The sequence below is a fragment of the Echeneis naucrates genome, chromosome 24 (genome assembly GCF_900963305.1).
Source record: "Echeneis naucrates chromosome 24, fEcheNa1.1, whole genome shotgun sequence".
Lineage (NCBI taxonomy): Eukaryota > Metazoa > Chordata > Actinopteri > Carangiformes > Echeneidae > Echeneis > Echeneis naucrates.
The window spans coordinates 10,786,920-10,807,538 of NC_042534.1; the positions used below are offsets into that span (position 1 = coordinate 10,786,920).

Below are 20,619 nucleotides of genomic sequence, written 5' to 3' on the forward strand. Positions count from 1 at the left end.
TGTGTTTAAATGACTCATTTACATTGATTGATGGGATGCCTTCTAAGTCAACAGCTCCCATAGGCAACTCGCTGTTGTATTCCACATGTATAGAACAGAAAGCTGAAATGTGTACATAAGTGTGTAGGTGTGTGCATTGCTGATTATGTGCAATATGGTGGTTAAGAAATTCTACAGTGTGGGTAAAATTTCATTATGTGGGAGATTTTCTAGTCATAAATGAAAATTGACAAGTCCATCATGGTCTGAATTCATAAAACTGTAATATTTAATAAAATGGAAAAAAAAAACCTGCCTTGGAAGTGTTGAGCCAAACAAAGCTTTGCACATGATGCCACGTTTGCTCTCTCAAGCACTGCAGGATTGGCTTATTCCCGTGAAGAGTATCCAGAGCGTCAAAAGTCAAAGAGCTTTAAATGAAAAGAGTGAGATTTGTGTTAACATGAGCCAGAACACTGATGGACATCAGCAAAGCCAAATGACAGAGTGAATTCCCAGGAAATGACCCCTCAGCTTAGTTATTGCAGGAAAAAAACTCATTAAGCGCCAACAAAAAGCAGATTATTCTTTTATATTGGACATACTTACATACTGAGCATACTTAGATAAATGTGAAGATGAATTTATTTATGGTGAAATCTTAGTTTTGTTTGTAACTTCATAGAAATCAAGTCTTTCTTTGCCTAATTGGCTTTTCTTTTATCTTTATTTGCTCATGGACTGGTGATTTATCTCTTTGAGTTTCTTTTTTCTATTTCCTCTGTGGTCATTATCTTAGCCAAATGCCTTTTTCACAATAGTGCTGTACTTTCCGTTGACACTAGTCAAGTTTATATGTTTTGACAGTTGTCATGTGTGCGAAAGATGATGACGTCCTTATCTCTGATAGTACGTTCTTCAAGTTTTTCTGTAGCAGTGGTGCTGGAGTTTATTACTTTTTTTTTTAAGCCACACTGAAAGTGCTGATTGGAATGTGTTAGAACCATCTTTCAGCTCTGAACGTTGACTCTGTTTCAGGGTGGATATTGACAAATTATAATATTTCTTTCTTTCTTTTTTTTATGACGACTGTGTTTGTTTTGTGGCTGTAGAATTAACGTACTGCCATGTACAGTCTTCTGCATGTGTATCTTAGGTGTTGTACAGAGTAACGGACACAGGCATACACAGACTTATTGAACTATCTTTGGATTGTAGCTTCACTGTGTCACTATAAAAGATGATTTTTATTTTAGACCCTTTGACTGATACTAAAGGCTGCAATTAAAAACCTTTGGTTCTAATAAAATATCTGTGAGTTTTTTTGATGAATGAATCCCTTCATATTAGTCTAAATAAGCTAATAGGTACAGTCATGAACAACTTTTACAAAGAAAATTATTTTTTTGACGTGCTGAGCTATTTCATATCAACGTTGCACAATCATCCTTCAGATCTGTCTTGCCTGGGATGTACAGCAGCGGGTTTAGTGCCTTGCTCGAGGACCCCAATTAAGTCACTACTGCAGGATGGGAGAGTGGAAACAGCAGACAGGAGGATCTGAAAAACACTGCAGATGCTGTTTCTCAGGCAGTATATTGTAGATTCAGAGAGCAGCATCTATTCTAGTTGGTGCACAATCATTGAACACTCATTTCCATGTAAATAAGTGACATGTCAGTTCACATCTGACTCCTGAATATGGCTGAGCATGACATGAAAACTGCTGTCTCTGTGGTAGCTGGAGTGTGAATGCCTCCTTTTGCTGCACAGTTTGTGCTAGGTCCTGGTTGTACTTCAGACTCATTTGCCAAACAGACAAATTGGCGAGCGTGAAGAGCACTATTAAATGTTTCAATTGTGAAAAAGTCGATCACGGGCCCACAGGAAGTGGTAAAATTCACCCTCTAAAAACACATTTCCTTATAATAGCCAAATAAATGTAATTTTAATTTTAACCAATTTCTTTAGGGCCAAATATTTTTTGCCCACTTTAAAAGCGCTGGTTCATTTTCACTTGAGGCATCAGTCTCAGTGAGCACCATCTGAAGTACTATTAGAAGTGTGAATCTACCTGAAGTTTATTATGAAGCGGGCTCATCTTGAGAAATACACAACTTAAAAAAAAAACAACAAAACAACAAAAATCTATTTCAGGTTTCTTGCAGACAGGAAATAACTTTATCTAATTTACTTCAGAGGCTCAGAGTACTCCACACTTAAAATTGTACAAAATCTGTTTCCATGGTAATTAAAAAATAAATAAATAAAAATGTCCCATTCACCATCTGCACAGTGATGCTATCGGTGATGAAGAAAAATTAAGACGGAAGTCAGACTGTAGAAAACTGACAAAGTTGGTGCTGTAATTGTGTTTTTCTTCGAGGATGGAGTCCAGACTTCCTGAGTATCCTCTCTCACCAAATAAGGATTTCTCACCGTTTGCTCTTTCTGACCAGACAACTAGGTGCACAACATCCCTCCTAATGCTTCCGCCATCCCCACTGTAGTGTAAACACAACCACAGTTGAACTGTTTCCATCTCAGCTCAGCATCTTGCAATGTCAAAACACATTCTGCTCACTGAGATGTAATGCAGCGACAACACGGACTACGAAAGCTTTTCCAGAAAGCTGAAAGTCTGTTAAAACAAGCCTATATTCTGATCAAGTATTCACAAGATATTTTGAAATGCCTGGAGTGCTCTGAGGGGAGTCAGTGTTTGATCTGGAGGTCTGGTGTGCTTTGAGAACATTTATTCAAACAGATGACATTGGACTGGAATGAATCACAATAATCAAGCTTGTAATTGATTCATGTATAAAATATGCTTAATAAATAATTTGTACATTACCTTGTCAGCCAAAAAGATTCCTCTAATAATCATTGCTGGTTTGTGTAATCATCTTTTCTCTCAGCTCTGCCTAGAAGAGAATGTGCAATAAAGCAGAAATGGCCCATCAAGTGTTTCATGTAATTATCTGCCTGGCTTCTAGCTGGTTTGGTTATTGTTTTAATGGGATGATGATGGAGATGTTGATGGGGCTAAACTCAATATGACCCCCAGATAGACTGCGTGAAAGCACAACAGCGCCATGTGCTGGACACCGAGGTGAGATACAGCAGGAAGTGAGTTCAACATTGGGGGGGGTGTCTACGTGTCTGTCCCACTGGATTTCCTGGGCATGAGTGCTGGCATGATTCATGTGCCCAGATGTCTAAATGTACGCATTGCCTTTTCTCAGTGTGTTTGTTTCCCCAGGCTTCCTGCCAGCTACACCACCACTTAGCAACACATTTCTAAATAAGGAAGACAACCTTTCTCTCCATCTACTGTATTTGTAATATTGTAACATTTGTAATGCACATATTCATTCAAATTGTTGAATTGTGTGATCGTCTTCACAGTGACATCACTGTTTGACGTTTCTCCGAACAGCTGCAGTCCTTTCACTGAAAATATTACTACATACACAAAACCACCAAAGAGCCACTTCAGTAGATCAAACATTTACTCGTCTTGTAGAATATCTTCATGACAATTTTCCACTAATACATTTTAATTAGAAAATTTAAACCATCTTTTCTTGATATGAATATAGAGTTTTCTATCTAAAAGCATTTCATTGAAAACTACAGGCACCTTTTTCCCCGAATCACACCAGAGATCATTAGAACTGTATTCACACAGAGCAGAACTTTCAGTCACATACCAACCATGTGATGGGGGATTTCACACCTGAGTGGCTGTGGAGTGATCACCAACTTTGAACAAAGATGAGCCCATGAGCCTGAGCTTGCACGACATCAAGCTGAACCTCAATATCCCTCCTCATTACCATTGATCACAAAGCAGAGAAAGCGTTGCTATGGGCTTCATCTTTGAGCGAGCAACATAGATTCATGCCATTTCCTTTTCTATGCATTTTTTTTTCCTCCAGCGGGAGCTCTGCAGAATTTCAGCCCAACGCAAAAACTAAGCGATGCCTTTATCATAAGGTTCATTACTCCTTGGCATGTCCACAAAACCGAAGACTATAACTCACACCTCAAAAAGCATCTTTCAGCACATTAAAGATAACAGACAGATAAAACCCTGTTCTACTATATATTCTATTGTTGCCTTAGTGTTTGTGAAACAAATTCTCAGGTACCTTATTGAACTGGAACCGATTGCTTGGCAGCATAACTAGGACACTGAACCGGCAACTAAATGGCAGCCTTTACTATGCTGTCTTAACTTAAAGCCTGGCAATCAAATCCAACCTTTTTGGAAAAAAAGTAGAAGCAGAGATATTGGTGATCCAGACAAGTTGGTCGTGGTCAGCACTGTGATTGGCACATATACTGTATGAAATACATTATTTTGATTCCGGGGGTTTACAATACAATCTCAGTCTTTTACCCTAAAACAAATCACGTTACCTCTCATTTCTGGCAGATGGCAAACACTTTGTTCAACACAAAAAGAGGAAAGCAAAAGCTAAGAAAAGTTTTGAAAACCGAAGGAGAGAAGATTCTAATGTTTTGCACCTGGTTGATATCTCTCCCTTTATTGGGCCATATACAGGGAAGAGCACTTTACAATCCATGTTGCTGTTCCACGTGCCTTTGACGAATCGTAACTGTAAATATACGTGTGCCTTTCGAAACTTATATTGGTTTGCTCCCCACAATGGGAAGGAAAGCTGGTGCTCAGTCACTAGTAAAGGGAGTGTAACCATGGCCTCAGCTGAGCAGTGTTCAGTATTTTAACACCCCAACATCCCCACTGGTGGGAACTTTGCCTTGGCCCCAGGACTTGTCCATGAAAACACCTTGAGACGGCTTAAGCTGAGCGAGGGGGAGGTGTGCGGCCCTCCCAGTACTTCTCATACATTGTTTGGAACATATCTTTACACTGAAGCTTTGCGTTCAGCCGGGAGCAGATGAGGAAGGAGCCGCCCATCTTGCGGTGCAGTGAGTACGTTTCCTCTGGAGGCGGGGTGAGCCGGTGTTTGAGCATCACAGGGATGAGGTTGTGGATTCTCTCAGTGGTGGACTGAGCACCGAAGTCAAAGGTCTCTCTGGAGGCAAAGGCCTCCCCAAGAATCATCACTGCATCCACGTGCGCATTCACCATCGCCTGAACGCAGAATTACAGATATATGTAACCTGTATATCAACTGATGTCACTTGTCTCGGCATGCTGATCTTAAGGCAAAGCAAACATGTTCAAAAAGTCAATATAAGACTAAAATGAACCATCCCTCTTTCAGAAGAAATCTTCCTTCAGCATTTTTACTGATATAGAGTGTTTCAGCAAATGAAACATAGCCACAGTTTGTTAACAGCAGCATTGTAAGGCTTTTTTAAAAATATATTTTCAGGAAGAAATTAGTGTGTCAACAGCACACACTTTACATGGTTTCTCATGTAAAGCAAACGGAAAGATATATAGATAAAGAAGTAATTACCTTGGACTCATATCCAGTTAGAAACTTCATCTCAATAGATTTCTTTAGAACTCCTTCTGAGTCGCCTTCAGAAGCTGAACGGATTATCTATGGATCGTCAGGTTACAAATGTTATCAACTTGAGTTTCACTTTCACTCTGAAGGACGTTCACAATTGGATACTTGCAGTTTTTCAAAAGTTGTAGTATGACATGAACTTTTTGGCTATAACATATAATAAATGTTACATATTGTGCAGCCACCATTATCATAAATTGAAAAGTAAGAAAGAGGCTCATGGGTCTTACCTCTATGTAGACATCTGTGAAACTCTGATCAAAACCTCTCGTGGCTCCAAAGTCTAGCAGTGCCACCTAAACCAACACAAGCCCATGGTCACTTATTTTCAAATTGTGAACCTTCTAATTATTAATATATAACCTGTGGACCAACTCACCCTGTGTGTCTGTGGATCATAGAAAAAGTTGGACCAGTTTGGGTCAGTCTGCATGTATCTGAACTCAAACAACTCTCTGAGGCACAAAGTCAAGATGTTCTGACAGATCTGAGGCAGAAAGATTGTGTTATTACTCACTGATAAATCAAATTACACACTATCTGCATATTTCTGATAATGCTTAGGTGCGTGTTGCACGAGTTTCACTGCACTCAAGTCAGCTGAGGGAGATAATTGGAAGCAATTTCATACAGGAGGCCATCATGGAAGGAAATGAAAGCATTGGCAGGAAAACAGACGAGGAAGAAGAAGCTGCCCTTTTCTCCCACTGCTGACCCGTTCTATCCATCTACACATTTCAAACCACATCAACTAATGTGCTCATCCTCGATCAGTCAGCTCAATATTTATCGATCCTCACATCTGTCTGGTGTGGTCTGTACCTCGTTCTTCAGCTCCAGGGGCAGGCCCTCAGCCTGGTCAAGCGGAAACCCAGGGACCAGCTCTGTGGTTAGCACATGTCTGCTGCTCAGCTCCTCTATCACTTCAGGTACATAGAAGAATGGGTGGTCCTTCAGTAACTCTCTGGGGGAGACATGAACAGATAAGGTAGGTGAGCAGTCCATATAGAGTTTTATATCTAATTATAGCTGGCTGGCAGTTTTTGTTGACCTTGAACAGAAGAGATAAAGATTGTGTGAGGGAATGGAATATCCTGACTAGAGCTTCATGTATGAACCTATCTTTGTTTATGTATTTGAGAGTAACAAGAGTCTCTGTATTCAGTGAGCTGAGCCATAGTATTATCCAGAACAGTGCTAAACAATAGAGCTGCTGATGCACTTTAGCTAACACAGCATGTACATACTTTGAATGTAGCCTCTGGCATTAGGAAAGAAGGGAAAACACTTAATTCTAGACCTATTATATATTACACAACCTGGCAAGTCAGCTCTGCTCTCTAGTTGCATTAACAGCACGTACAATATCATATCAGGGCATTTTAACTTTAGTGCCACCTGTTGTTCATACAGAAAACCTACAAACATAAATTAAGTAGCTAAATTATTTTTCATATTTTCATATTTCATAGTTTGTAATCACCTATCACATTTGCACAAGGTTTTCTTAAAATTGGAAAATATAAAATGTATGTCTGTTGATTTTTAATATCTCTGAAGTTATCGGTCTTTGTCTCAATGTAAATGGGCTTTCTTTGGATCCCAATCTTAATTAGACAAATAAGGTTTAAGTTGTAGTAAATTGGTATAGAGTCAAATTTCAGAATAGTTCTTGTATACAGACACAGCACATGTGTGTACACACACAACATTCGTGGCATTATACCTGAATTTCTTTGCACACTGTGCTTCTCTAATATAGTCACACTCCAGTGCTAGCTCTTTTCTCATTACGTCTATAAGATGCTCTGGAAACAGGCCTAGAGAGACACAAACAAAAAGGGGATAAAATGTAAAGACAAACCACTACATAACTTAAAAATGTTGCAGACATACATTACTCAGAAAGAGGTGGAAAAAGACAGAACAAAAATAAATGGGAAAATATAAGTGAGCAAACAAGGAGAAACAGGCTGGGTAAAGCTGAGTGTATACGTGTCTGTGCATACTTGTATCCATCTGTGAGTGTGTGAGTGTGTACCTTCAGGCAGAGCATTGCTCATATTCAGCACCGTCATCAGGTTGTTGACATCACTGTTGATACTCTGAGCCACACCAGGGTACTGGTGCCAGACAAAGAAACGCAATCTTTAGTTTGACCATTAAATTAGGGGAATTAAACATCTTTGATGTCGCCAACATTCTTCTATTATTTTAAATAACAATCTCACTTTTAAATAAATCAAGATTTTAAATAATTTTGAAGACTAAACTAATGACAACTTTCACTGAGACTGCAATTATACAGCATTTCTTCATTTCAAAAGCATTTATTTAATAAAGACGTTTCAGTTAAGCATTTTATTTTTTGTACTTTACACAGACTCTGATCTGCTCTGTAAACACAGCGGGGGAGATCAGATCATCTATGGTTTCTCTGTGCACGGGCTGTTTAGAGAAGCAAAGTCTCCAGTGACAGCACTTGTCATAATAACATGGGAATATCTTCGTACACACGCATTCGCAGCCTACCTGTATTTTCATGGCCACTTCCCGGCCATCCTTCATCCTTGCTAAGTGAACTTGGCCAATGGAGGCTGCTGCAAATGGACGCTCCTCAAATGATTCCAGCTTGTCTCTCCAGTTTGGACCCAGGTCACTGTTCAACGCTTTCTATAGACAAGCACCAATAGTTGCTATTTTCGTGTCAACTCATAATCAGCTGAATGTATTGCGAAACAAATTTTAAAATTTCCAATTTTATGTTTTGTCATTCTATTGTATCGATATTGTCAGTTTTAAAAAAAGCAAAAAAAGAAAATAGAGATCCTTACTGTCATCTGTTTGATTGGCATGAAGTCAGCACTCTGTCTTACACGATCAAAGATCTTGGCAAGCTGAGGATTGATGAATGCATCATCTGAAACACCAAATACACTGATTTATTTTTAAAGTTTTGTAAAAACAGGGGAAAAAAAACAAAACAAAACAAAAAGGCAGAAATATCTTTTGTCTTGCCCAGAGTTTCAACTACCTTTATATTTACGATATACAATGTCAACTTAGCAGCTACCTCTCCAGGACAAGTTTGATGTCGAACACATCCAGACTGGTAAATCAATAGTTGCTGATGTTTACTATGTAGCAACTGCAAAATGTATACATAGCTCCGTTAAATTGGGCCGATGTGGACTGCAGGCTCAGGATGAGATCTTTCTAAGATCACTAAGACATTACCAACTTTAGCCAGAGACTGGAGCGAGCAGGTTTAATTAATTATCACGATAAATATAGTATAACTGTTTGTAAACTACAACTGGTTTCCACTGACGACGTGACAATGCAGTGTTACAAAATGTGGTATCAGTTTCAAAATAGTTTTAGACCCCTCAAGGTTGAGACTATTTTAAGACGTGGTGTTAAAGCGTACAATGGCTGGATGGAAAATCATTCAGCCACAACGGCATTCCTACCACAACACATACACTTCAGCAGAGTGAAGACCACAGGAGTGATTCAGTGATTCACCGCATTAGATTTCAGAATCAACTTGTGGCAGCTACAGAAAAGTAGTAAGTAAAGTAGCTGTTCTACAAATAACCGCACATGCAGTGTAGACCTTTGTGCCGCAGCCTGATTAGTAAACACTGGGCAGCCAATGTCCTCCTCCCTCCGAGTATTGTTTCTGTGGTTTATTACCTTCACTACAGTGTAATGTTGCTGTTAAAGTTAGGCCTCATATATTTGGAGCTCAGTGCATGAATGCCAAAGGACAAAGGTCACCAGCCAATGTCAAGCAGTGGGGGCAACAACAACAAACAAAATTAATGATGTCTTTCCTGCTGAAATCTGAGCCAGCTGGACTGTGCCAGGACTGCTGCCGGCCATCAACTCCTGCATTATTATTAGAAGGATGAGTTTGCATCGTGGAAGGGAAACGTTAACCTAAAGCGGACAGCCAAATATCTGTGCCAGCCGGCAGATGCAGTGATTTAGGGTTCGTAGTACTAGAAGTTTAAACTTGAAAATTTTGAAGATTAGTAAACTTCCCAATTATGAATGGTGATCTGTGGCCTCCATATCTGCTATTACACATTCAGCAAGTGTGCTAATGGAAAAATGAAAACAGTTTCACCATCCCATTAGAGTACTGTGAAGAAGTTCTTTCTTCTTCTACATTCATCCCTTTTCTAAGACACCCTTCCTTCATTTTCCCCCACAATGACTTGCACGTCTCCTTTTATCTCTACCTCCTCCTCCTCCTCACTCCATCTGTTTCATGTTTTGTATGTGTATGTATGAGTTTGTCACCCACCTTGAATGCTGAGCATCTGTCCCAGTTTTAATGCAGCTCCTCTGACTTTGCAGAGGGTTCTGACAATACGTTCAGCGTTTGCCTCAGACAGAAACGGACTGGAGTCCAGAACAGCTTTCCTACTTTCATCTGCAGCAGCACAAATCAGAGAGGATATTAGTCAAAACATGAGGAGGAAATACAATGGCTACGTTAACATCCGTGTATTGACCTTAAAGTTAATTTCTCTCTCTCTCTCTCTCTCTCTCTCTCTACAGCTGTTAAATTAACTATTTAAATGTTTTGTTTAACTCATAGGTGACATCTTGACATTATCATTTTCTATATTACTAGTTTTAAATTCAGGTTTATGGATAGTTGGTGCATGTGTTTGTATGCCCCAGCAGAGCTGTGTGTTTGTGTATATGTGTCACTAGGTCATCAGGTAGTGTCTTTTTAGTGCACCTGAAACTGCCTCAAGAGGCTTTAGACAGGCTTTACCACACATGTGAGTGTTCAGCCCGTCCCTACTGGGATTACACACACACCACAGATTTACGTCCATATGCTCCGTTTCATTTTGGCAATGTTTAAGGATTAGCAGGATCATGGTTCAGAGCAGGAATGTGTTCCCTGCAATGGTAACTTCTTGTTATTTATTTTGTGTGCTCTAATGACATTCATCAAGATTTAAGAACATGCATGAAGGATGGATTCTAAAAACTACAGAAAGGCATTTTACATATAAACAGAATCTGGCAAAATTACTTTACAGATACAAAAATTGACATATGACTCAGTAGTGACAAAAACCTGCAATCAAACTGGAATATTTTATAATTCCAAATACCAGAGGATCATAAAATTAATGCAGAAAAAAAAATGCTGTTTGAAACTGTTTGTTCTTGTTGATCTAATTAAATGTTTCTGTCTGTGTTACCAGATTCACTGCTGTGTCTGATGGTCTTTTTGGCAACTTCTGCCAGAGCTCCAATACCCAACCCAACGGCAAGACCTAAAGACACAAAGAGCCAGAAAAAGAGTGAAAACACAAGTGGACCTGCCCATTACATGAAAATTAAAATAGCAATGTGCTGCTTCGTATGTAACAGAAAATTAAACACTTGTGGCAGAACAGTCAATGGCAGAAGTTTTCCATCACACGCTGTGAATAAAAACAAAACACACCCATAACAGGTCTTGTAGAGGCACATTAAACCACCATTTTAGTGATATCTGATATCAGTATCAAGCCTCCCTGATGGCACCTTCACTATCTCTACCAGTGTAGGCTCTATATGTTTAAATGATTTGCACACAAAACTAGGGCTGGACAACTGATCAAAATATAAGAGTTCAAATTTGGCAAAGTGCAATATCCAAACCTCAGAAAAACATTTGCAGGGGCTACAATTACAGTGCTTTAAAGATGACCTGGCTATAGAGGAACACACACACACGCTGACATCATGATACATATTTTTTTTTATTTGGGGGGGGGAAATAAGTTTTTTGAGTGGTACCCTGCACAAACCAAGCACAGACAAGTACTTTGGCAAGTCGGCATTGTGTAATGATAGAGCTGCTACCAATTACACGGAAGTCTAATCATCTAATCATATAGAATTAAGATGATGAAATTCTTAATCCTCATAAAACCTGAGGTTTATCTTGGCAGGTGAAAAAAAAAAAAAAAAAAAAAAACAAGATAGCATGAGATGGGGACTATGTGAGTGAGTTCCCTCAGCTTAGCCTCCAGCTTACATAACTCTGCATTACATAATCAGTTAGTAAGCAAACTCTGGAGCAACAAGTCTGAGAAGCAACAGAACAAAAGAAAACATGTTGTCGAGAGAGAGAGAGGAGAGGTTGGCCAAAGAGCAGTGATGCTGTGCCCTGCACTTCAAGGTGAAACATACGTGGCACTTTCATTCCATGAATGCGAGTGTTACCTTGTGTGTGCAGAGGTAAAATTAAAATGAACAGATGAACTTGCATCATGCCACTTTGTGACGAATACATATGACCTCAATTTCTGTACTTCCAAGCCAAACAGATCAGCTTGGAAGTACCGATTTCATTCAGCAATCTCTTCCAGACTCAGCATAAGTGTCTCTCATTTCAGATAAGTATGGACACTGCTTCTTCCACACTACACACACACACACACACACTACAAATGGTCCTTGAGGTCATATTCAAAACCTGAAAAACAAAAAGACGTAATTCGGGTTCCCCACAAACCTCAACAAAACCCCTGAGATAGTAGCAACAGTGAGATGTCAGCAGATGTAAGATGCAAGCAAAGAAGCTTTAATCACCGCTGGAAAAAAGCCTCTTCATGTTTCATTCCTGACCAAAACTACCTGAAACTGTGATTCCTCATCAGATGTCTAAACAATTACCTTGAGGAATTTTGTCAATAAGTCTTGAAGGGAAGTGAAGGACAGGCTGAGGCCATATTCCTCCAGCTCTCCTCCCCTTTTCAACACCTTCTACTTGTTACCACCAACAACATGCTGAATCAACTCAGCCCTGGCTGCCTCGTGTGTCTGTGACCTGTATATCAGCTGGTAATCAGGCTAAAATCTCCTGAGTTGACAGTCCAGTCAGGCTCAACTCAGACTCTGTTTTGTACACATTTAATATTATGGATTTAGCATTTTAAGACCTGCATGTTTGAAGCAAAACAGAATCTGCTGTAAGAAAACAAAAATGAAGACAAAAAGTCTGGCATATTTTACAACTGTGTATGAAATGGTGCTGCTGGTGTCTCGTTCTGCCAGCCTTTAGCTGACTACAAAAGTGTGTTTTCATCTGAACAAGAGCACAAGTACATTCAAAGCCGTTGGGTAAGCTTGACCTCATTGTTATTGTTTAATTGTTGGATTGCTCCAGTTCAATAGAGAAGTTTAAAAGGTTAAGATCTTTCCAGAGGTTGCAAAACCTATCGTAGCTTAAATATCTGTGATTGCATCGCAAACTAACCACAGAGATTCTCCTTTAAAATGTGGTTTCTCCCCTCTTTGTTACACTCTTTACCAGAATGAGGATTATGACCACACAATGCTTCTTTATACCAATTCCACAGTGTATCCACAGACAAACAAAGTGAATCAGCTAAGATTTAGTCACTATAACAAAGAGTTGTATTATCATACCTCCAAAGTTGGCCAGTCTGCTGAGCCGAGTCACAGGTACTTTCCTCTCCCTGGCTCTCTCACTCAGCTAAAGCAGACACAACAAGTGTATATGGATGTGAGTATTTCCATCGGTGTCTGAATGCATTTGTGTTTAGTAGTATAATAAGGAATGGAGATCACCATTTGTTTGTGCGGCTTCATCTCAGCCCTCTTGCTCTGTCTTGCTTTCTCAATGTCTTCAGCTGTCAGTCCTCCAACTGTGGACGGGTCCTGATGGTAGCTCCTGATCTGAGTTGCCTGGTGCTGACAGTATAGCTGTGCCCATACATGCCTGTTCAGACTGTGGTTGTAGAGATGATGGTGTCTCATGAAGTATCTGTCACACACAAGATCAAAGTGATTACTTTTAAGCTCGAAGCAGGAGAAAAAAAGTCATGAATTTTAACAGAATAAGCGACTTGTAATACCTGGCATCTTGGTGGTAAGATTTGGTTTCTCCGCTAAACTGTTTACTCGGATCTTTGTATCCCTCAAACAGAGATTTTTTCCCACTGGCATGACTTGTCCCTGCTGCGCTATGATGCGCCGCTTCATCAACACTATTTGCTGAGTGATCATCTGTAAAGTCTCCGCCTTCCCCCCTGAACTCTGAAGCTGCAAATGCACTGTCATCCTGAGGAAAGTCAAAATCTGCCTCTGAAGATGAGGATTGCTTTTGGCCAGACAGCTCCTATAACGACAGCCATACATATGAACTTTCACACATTTAAAAATAAACTCACAGTACTGTCTTACACAGTTCACGTAATACAACATTTTTAATGCAAAACAGAGAAGTTTCCAAATGTTCTGTGCTACCAAATTGCTCAACAATATTTAGACATACAAAACAGCCACACACCTGTATCTTTATTATGGCTGCAGAGAGGCCTTCCTCTGCAGCAGACTGGAAATTCTGGACAGCACTACCAACTCCTGGGACTCCTGTGTAAAACAGTACGAAGAATTATAGTTTATAGCTGTAATAGCCCAAAGTCCATTGAGGAGGTCAGCTTATCAGCATTTCAGCACATAAAGGGCTGGCAATAAAAATACATGGAAAGTTGTTGTTTCAACAAGCTTGCCATCTACCAGGAAATTTCCATTATGTGTAACATTGTATTGTAATTTGTGTGCCCCGGTGAACCTGGGGGCAAGTGCCCCTGGTCCTCCCAGGGCAAATTGGGCCCCAGGTGAGGGGCCAGACAAGGAATGGTTCAAAGACTCCATGAAAGACCGAGGAAGGAGAGTAGAGACCCTGCCCGCCCCCTTCTGGAGCCAGGCCTGGAAGAAGGGCCCGTCAGCGAGCGCCTGGCACACCACGGGGCCGGGCCGGGCATAGCCCGAAAACATTTTGAGGCACTCTCTTCACCTTGTGGGTCCACCACCTGCGGGGATGACCAATGGGGTCGGGTGCGCTGCCAGTTGGGTGCGACCTAGGCGACAGAGGCAGAGGCTGGGGGACACGGAATGCCACCTCGCTGGGGGGGAAGGAGCCAGGGCTTGTGCAGGAGGTGGAGCGCTACCAGAGAAACTGACTGTTTGTGCACATGCACCAAACAGCAGTACAGAGTATTCGGCCTTCTTGGAGACCCTGGATCAAGTCCCGTATGGGGCTCTGGCGGTCCATAGTCCTATTGGGGGACTTCAACGCGCACGTGGGCAATAATGGAGACACCTGGAGGGGCGTGACTGGGAGGAACGGCCTTCCTGATCTGAACCCGAGCGGTGGATTGTTGTTGGACTTCTGTTAAGTCATGGAATGTCCATAACAAACACAATGTTCACGCATAAGGATGCTCATAAGTGTACTTGGTACCAGAGCACCCTAGGCCAAAGGTCAATGATCGATTTTTGTGATTGCATGTGTTGGACACTCAGGTGAAGTGAGGGGCAGAGCTGTCAATTGATCACCACCTGGTGGTAGTTGGGTTAGATGGCCGGGGAAGACTTGGGACAAACCTGGCAAGCCCAAACGTGTAGTGCGGGTGAACTGGGAACATTTCGAGGAGGCCTCGGTCTAACAAACCTTCAACTCCCACCTCCAGCAGAGCTTTTCTAGCATCCCTGTGGAGGTTGGGGACATTGAACCTGATGTTCAAAGCTTCTATTGCCAAAGCTGCCGCGGGGAGCTGTGGCCTTTAGGTTTTAGGTGCCTCAAGGGGGGGTAACCCTCGGATGTCGTGGTGGACACCGGTGGTCAGGGAAGCCGTCTGACTGAAGGACGAGGCCTTCCAGGCCATGCTAGCCCGGGGGACTCCCGAGGCAGTTGCAAGGTACTGACAGACCTGAAGAGCTGCAGCCTCAGTGGTGAGGGACGCAAAGCAGCGGGTGTGGGAGGAGTTCGGAGAACGCATGGTGAAGGAATTTCAGGAGGCACCAAGGTGTTTCTGGAAAACCATTCAGCATCTCAGGAGGGAAAAGTGGTGGAACATCCAAGCCATTTATGGCAAGGATGGTTCACTGTTGACCTTGACTGAGGTTGTTGTCGGCAAGTGGATAGAGCACTTTGAGGAACTCCTGAATCCAACTTGGGATATGTTGTGGGAGGTTCTGCGAGAGTATGGGGTGAGGGGGGCCTTGTTGAGGGCCATCCAATCTCTGTATTCCCAAAGCAAGAGCTGTGTCCAAGTTCTCGGCAATAAGTCTGACTTGTTTCAGGTGGGGGTTGGCCTCCGCCAGGGCTGCGCAGTTCGGGGAGCTGGGGGTTGCATCACTGCTTTTTGTGGATGATGTGGTTCTGTTGGCTCCATCAGTCTGTGACCTCCAGCTCTCACTGGACAAGTTCGCAGCCGAGTGTGAAGCAGCTGGGATGAGGATCAGCACCTCTAAATCGGAGGCCATGGTTCTCAGCAGGAAACCGGTGGCTTGCGAACTCCAGGTAGGAAATGAGTCCTTACCCCAAGTGAAGGAGTTTACGTATCTTGGGGTCTTGTTCACGAGTGAGGGTAAGATGGAGCATGAGATCGGCCGGAGAATCGGAGCAGCAGGGGCGGTGTTGCGTTCGCTATACCGCACTGTTGTGATGAAGAGGGAGCTGAGCCAGACCGCAAAGCTCTCCATCTACTGGTTGGTCTTTGTTCCTACCCTCACCTATGGTCATGAGCGATGGGTCATGACAGAAAGAACAAGACTGCGGTTACAAGCGGCTGAAATGGGTTTCCTTCAGGAGGGTGGCTGGTGTCTCCCTTAGAGATAGGGTGAGAAGTTCGGCCATCCAGGAGGGACTCAGAGTAGAGGCGCTGCTCCTTCGCGTGGAAAGGAGCCAGTTGAGGTGGTTCGGACATCTGATAAGGATGTCACCAGGACGCCTCCCAAAGGAGGTGTTCCTGGCATGTCCAGCTGGGAGGAGGCCACTGGGCAGGCCGAGGACCAGGTGGGGAGATTATATCTCCACTCTGGCCTGGGAGCACCTTGGGATCCCCCAGTCAGAGCTGGCCAATGTGGCTGGGGAAAGGGAAGTTTGGGGTCGTCTGCTTGAGCTGCTACCTTTGCGACCCGGCCCCGGATAAGCGGTTGAAGACGAGATTAAATGAGATGTATTGTAATTTACATAAAAGGCCTTTCCAATCATAAATAACAGTATTTATATTTAGGGATATAATATAGAAAGAGCATTATTTCTGTTAGCAGTCTTGCATACAGTTAGGCCAATCATCAAAGCTAGTCAAAAATCCACTTTTCAAACTGGAACTAGCAGGTTAGTTAATCCAGTTTCTTTTTTTTCCCCCCAAATGTTTATGGTTGACATTGTAAAACTTTTTATGAAAGCAGATTATTTGTATGGCCTATAATGTAGAACAAAATACTATACTTATTTCAGCATGCTATCATTTTCGCTGATGTTACAATTAAAATAAGTAAATTTAATGACAAGTTAGCAAAGAATCAGACAATTATTAACCTAACTAACCATTTTATTATCAAAATAACTAACTTTAACCCCTGAAAGGAGAAAGTTGGTATTGTGTTAAACCTACCTGTCCCATTACGCAGTGCATTAGTCTGAGTCTCTGCAACTGCCTGACTCAGCTTAGCCAGGCCTCGCATCAGTAACCTCATGTCACCTGCCATGATGGACTAAAGACAGAGACAGATAGGAGAACAGGGAAGTGGAAAAAAATGTTGTTACATCTGCAAATGTAGTCAATAGGCCCAGTCACAATGAAAGCTACTTGTGGTTCAATGACAGAGACAAACAAGGTGAGAAGTCTGGAATCTGATTGTGTACCTTGACAGAAAGGAGGAAAAGAAGCCTGAGATGGCAAATGTTAAGATAAATAAAAGCTGTCGTCAACACACTCTCCTGCACATGCACACACACAGCTGTCACATCTTGGGATGACTGTAATACTTTGTCTAAAAATACCTGTGACCCTCATTCCCTGTGTTCATGCACACGCGCACAAGACAGGAGAGGGGAGTGTCATGCATGCATGTGTGCTGACACGATGTGTGTCCTTGGTCCAGGACTAGATCTGAAAATACCAGTGGAAACTAAGATGAAGGAGTCAGGGAGCTGTGCATGTGTTTGGTTCATGTACAAGGTTTTACACTATCACTTTCTGTGCTCTCACATTTCTCTCAGTGACAGGTTGGTGAAATTGTTTAAGCCAAACTATAAATATTACAAGGTCTTTTTTTTCACAAATCATTTTAAGGTGTCTTTTACAGATATGATGGGCTGACATAGCTGGCACATTACCAAATCAAGCTGTGATTGTGATGATATCAGATTTGTGAATAAAACTGGAGGAGAGGAGGGGAAAAAATAAATAAATAAATAAATCAATCAATCAATCAATCAGTTTTCTCCTCTTATCTCCCTGCCTCTTAAATAAACAACAGAGCCTGCACTGCATTACTCTTGACAGAAATTATTTCAAGAAACTCTGTTTATGTTGCAGTGTTGTGGATGGTAACATGCTTCAACACAGCGATGCAGGGACTCAGGCCAATGGAAAAAGGCATTGCTGAAACACTAACACAAACCGTCAGGGAAAATGTGTGTGCAGCACAAAAGCACACACAACAGACAGTAAGTGGGTCATCCAACACAGAGTGGCCTGAAGACTTTACTTTGTGACACAAAGGCCCAACAACTAAGAAAACAAGAGTACAAAGGAAAAAAAAAATACTTGCAGGAATTACTTATTTAGGAATCTCAAACTCGAGCCTGTCTCGAGCCTTTATTCTCCACTTTTTCACATTGCATAGAAATTCTATTTAAATTTAATTTACCTGCTTTCACTTGTGCATACACCTGAGTACCAACTATAAAGAAATGAACACTTACACAATACAATTTGTGATCTTGGTTGGTGCCATTTTTTTTCTGCAAAGGTAAGATAGAAATTTGTACTGAGGCAAAAAATAAAAAGTCTGCTAATGTAAACCTGAGCCCTAAGCTGCAGAATGCAATCAGGTAAACTATCTTCTGTTAGTAACACATGCACATTTTTTGGCAAAGAGTCAGAACCTGATTAAATAATTTAATTTACCAACTATGTGCCGATTGGTGAGACATTAACACTCCTTGCCAAAAGTAATCTATTGCACAACTTCCCATTTTCCAGTGAGGGTGTGTAGCCTCTCTTGGTGCAAAAACCGGATCTTTCCTTCTCTTTATTAGCCAAGAAGTCAAGCATTAGAAACACATGAGACAACTATCTACATAAACACAGATGTAGCCAGACAGGCAGCAGGTCACTGCAAGTCTTCTATAAAAGCACTTCAACTATATTTTCACATGGCATTATACACTGAGTCCTCAGCTGTTGTTTGGGATCTGTTACTGTCCCTAGACAAGCTGTTGACTCACCGCAGTGACAATATCACATTGGCACAAGTATAAACACCTCATGGCTTACTGACATCTTCCCGTTACTGCCCTAAATCAATGACCCTGAAGCAAAAGTGGAAAATCTGTGGTGGTTAAACACCACAGCAGCTGCGTCATCAGCACTAACAAGTGAAACGTGACTGAAAACATGTTTCCTAAAAAGACCATAACACACGACAAAGCCTTCAGAAAAAAAAAAAATAAAAAGAATTCTGTAACCTGCAAGTCTGATCCAATGTGTGATACTCACACAGGTGGATGAATATTCATTTCATATGCTGCTTCTCAGCAATTAAGGGGGGAAAAAACTCACTTTGAGTAGTACTCTGGAGTTTTTGGTTCCTTTTACTTAATTAGTCATATGAGTATGAAATTCAAATGGAACTGTGTATGTGTGGGCCCTGCGATGGGCTGATGGGCTGGCCTGTCCAGGGTGACTGGCTCAGAACCCCCCGAAACCCGGAAACGGAAAAACGGCAGAAGATGAGTGAATAAATACAATATCCAGATGACTCCTTCGTTATTTATGAAGCAGGGCACGACCCCAAAGTCAGCGGCGGCTTCATCACTCTGCTCAGTGTTTTCTGTTTTAGTTTCACCCATTAATCCGTTCCTGCATCAGAATCCCATGAAGCTCCACGTGGGCGTGCAGGCTCGAGACTCTGCGGCCACAGCCGCGGCTGTTTCGGCCCAGTGGGAGCGTGGAGGTTTTTTTTTTTTTGGATATTTGAATAACCCCCCCGGACACAGAAACGGGGGCAGCGTTTGGTTTGTTGTTGACCACACGGTGCCCAGCGAACACACTGAACTAACCGAACAAACCCAAACAATAGCACTAAACTCCCCCCCCCCCCAAAAAAAAGCGCACTTGCAAACATACTCGGCGAAGTCCGGACCGAAGTGACTTCAGGTACTCACCGACGGGTGGCTCAAAGCAAACAAGGACTTCCTGCTTCTTCCCGGGACACGAACACACGGAGAGGCGGGCTGTCGGCTGTCTGCCGACCGTCTGCTGATCGACCTCCTGCTGCTGCTGCTGCACCAGCTTCTAGACTTTAATCCAGTCTGTTATTTACGCCCCCCCCCAGAGGTCAAACCTTATTTATCAGCTTCGCTCAGTAGCCAGAGCCGTATGTTTACGCAACCCCCCGCCGAAGAGGGGTGCAGTCTGACGAGCATGCACAGTTTGCACTTCATGTATGTTGGAAGTTATCAGACATGCATGCTTTTAATGCTGAAGTTGATTATCATTAGTTTGCAAAAGCTGATCATTCGATCTAATTTATAGTCATTTATTTTAATCTGACCTTGATTCGCAGTATTTAGAGTGGTGGTGCAGCTGATGTGTAAACAGACACGCGTCATGTTGTGTGTTCAACCTCTTCTCTACACGGCTCTCCCGTCAGGCCCGCCTCCTGCTCCTATTGGTCCTCGTCGTCTGTTGACAGGAGGTAGGGGCTCAAGTCCGACTCCTGATTGGTCCATGGAAGGAAAACAAAGTGCAGGTTTGCGTGGAGAGTGAGCAGAAACCTAATGTTGACATTGAATTTCACCTTCACAAGGTACACAGGTCCAAAAAAACTAAACAAAACAACAACAGTGGACAAATGAAAACACCAGCAGGTATCATCTGCAGAAAATAAAACCACCGCTGCAGTGAAGTAAGTCTCTGCTGCCATCTGCTGTTGTTGTAAGCACAGCACAACACTGTACTGTTTGTACTTTCTTCTTAAATGTTAATGATGGATAAGTTAAAATGTAAACGTATTTAGTTACTGTTAAAAAGTAAAAATGTATGAATACAAAGCC

At 42.0% G+C, this 20,619-nt stretch overlaps 1 protein-coding gene across 2 annotated transcripts; it reads right to left on the reverse strand.

Moving 5' to 3' along the window:
• Positions 1–3,477: 3,477 nt before the first annotated feature.
• coq8aa (coenzyme Q8A, genome duplicate a) lies at positions 3,478–20,064 on the reverse strand. 2 transcript variants are annotated; one of them, XM_029496163.1, is made up of 17 exons: positions 19,691–20,064; positions 16,949–17,048; positions 13,831–13,913; positions 13,397–13,659; positions 13,110–13,305; positions 12,948–13,014; positions 10,727–10,801; positions 9,808–9,936; positions 8,327–8,412; positions 8,025–8,165; positions 7,534–7,615; positions 7,219–7,312; positions 6,315–6,456; positions 5,872–5,979; positions 5,723–5,788; positions 5,436–5,522; positions 3,478–5,104 (listed from the first exon to the last, which is right to left on the reverse strand). In XM_029496163.1, exons 2-17 carry the CDS (start codon positions 17,040–17,042, stop codon positions 4,808–4,810), a joined length of 2,010 nt encoding a protein of 669 aa, XP_029352023.1. In that variant the 5' UTR covers positions 17,043–17,048; positions 19,691–20,064; the 3' UTR covers positions 3,478–4,807. The 2 variants fall into 2 exon arrangements, with proteins under 2 accessions (XP_029352023.1, XP_029352022.1); XM_029496162.1 differs by having other exon boundaries at positions 19,729–20,062.
• Positions 20,065–20,619: the final 555 nt, after the last annotated feature.

What these genes read in the sequence shown, in the direction of transcription:
- coq8aa (XM_029496163.1), bottom strand. Translation starts at nt 17,042, where the DNA reads ATGGCAGGTGACATGAGGTTACTGATGCGAGGCCTGGCTAAGCTGAGT. An exon ending in ACAGATGCTCAGCATTCAAG is followed by an intron (nt 8,413 to 9,807) that starts GTGGGTGACAAA and finishes TTGGTGTTTCAG; the next exon opens with ATGATGCATTCATCAATCCT. An exon ending in TGCCAATCAAACAGATGACA is followed by an intron (nt 8,166 to 8,326) that starts GTAAGGATCTCT and finishes GCTTGTCTATAG; the next exon opens with AAAGCGTTGAACAGTGACCT.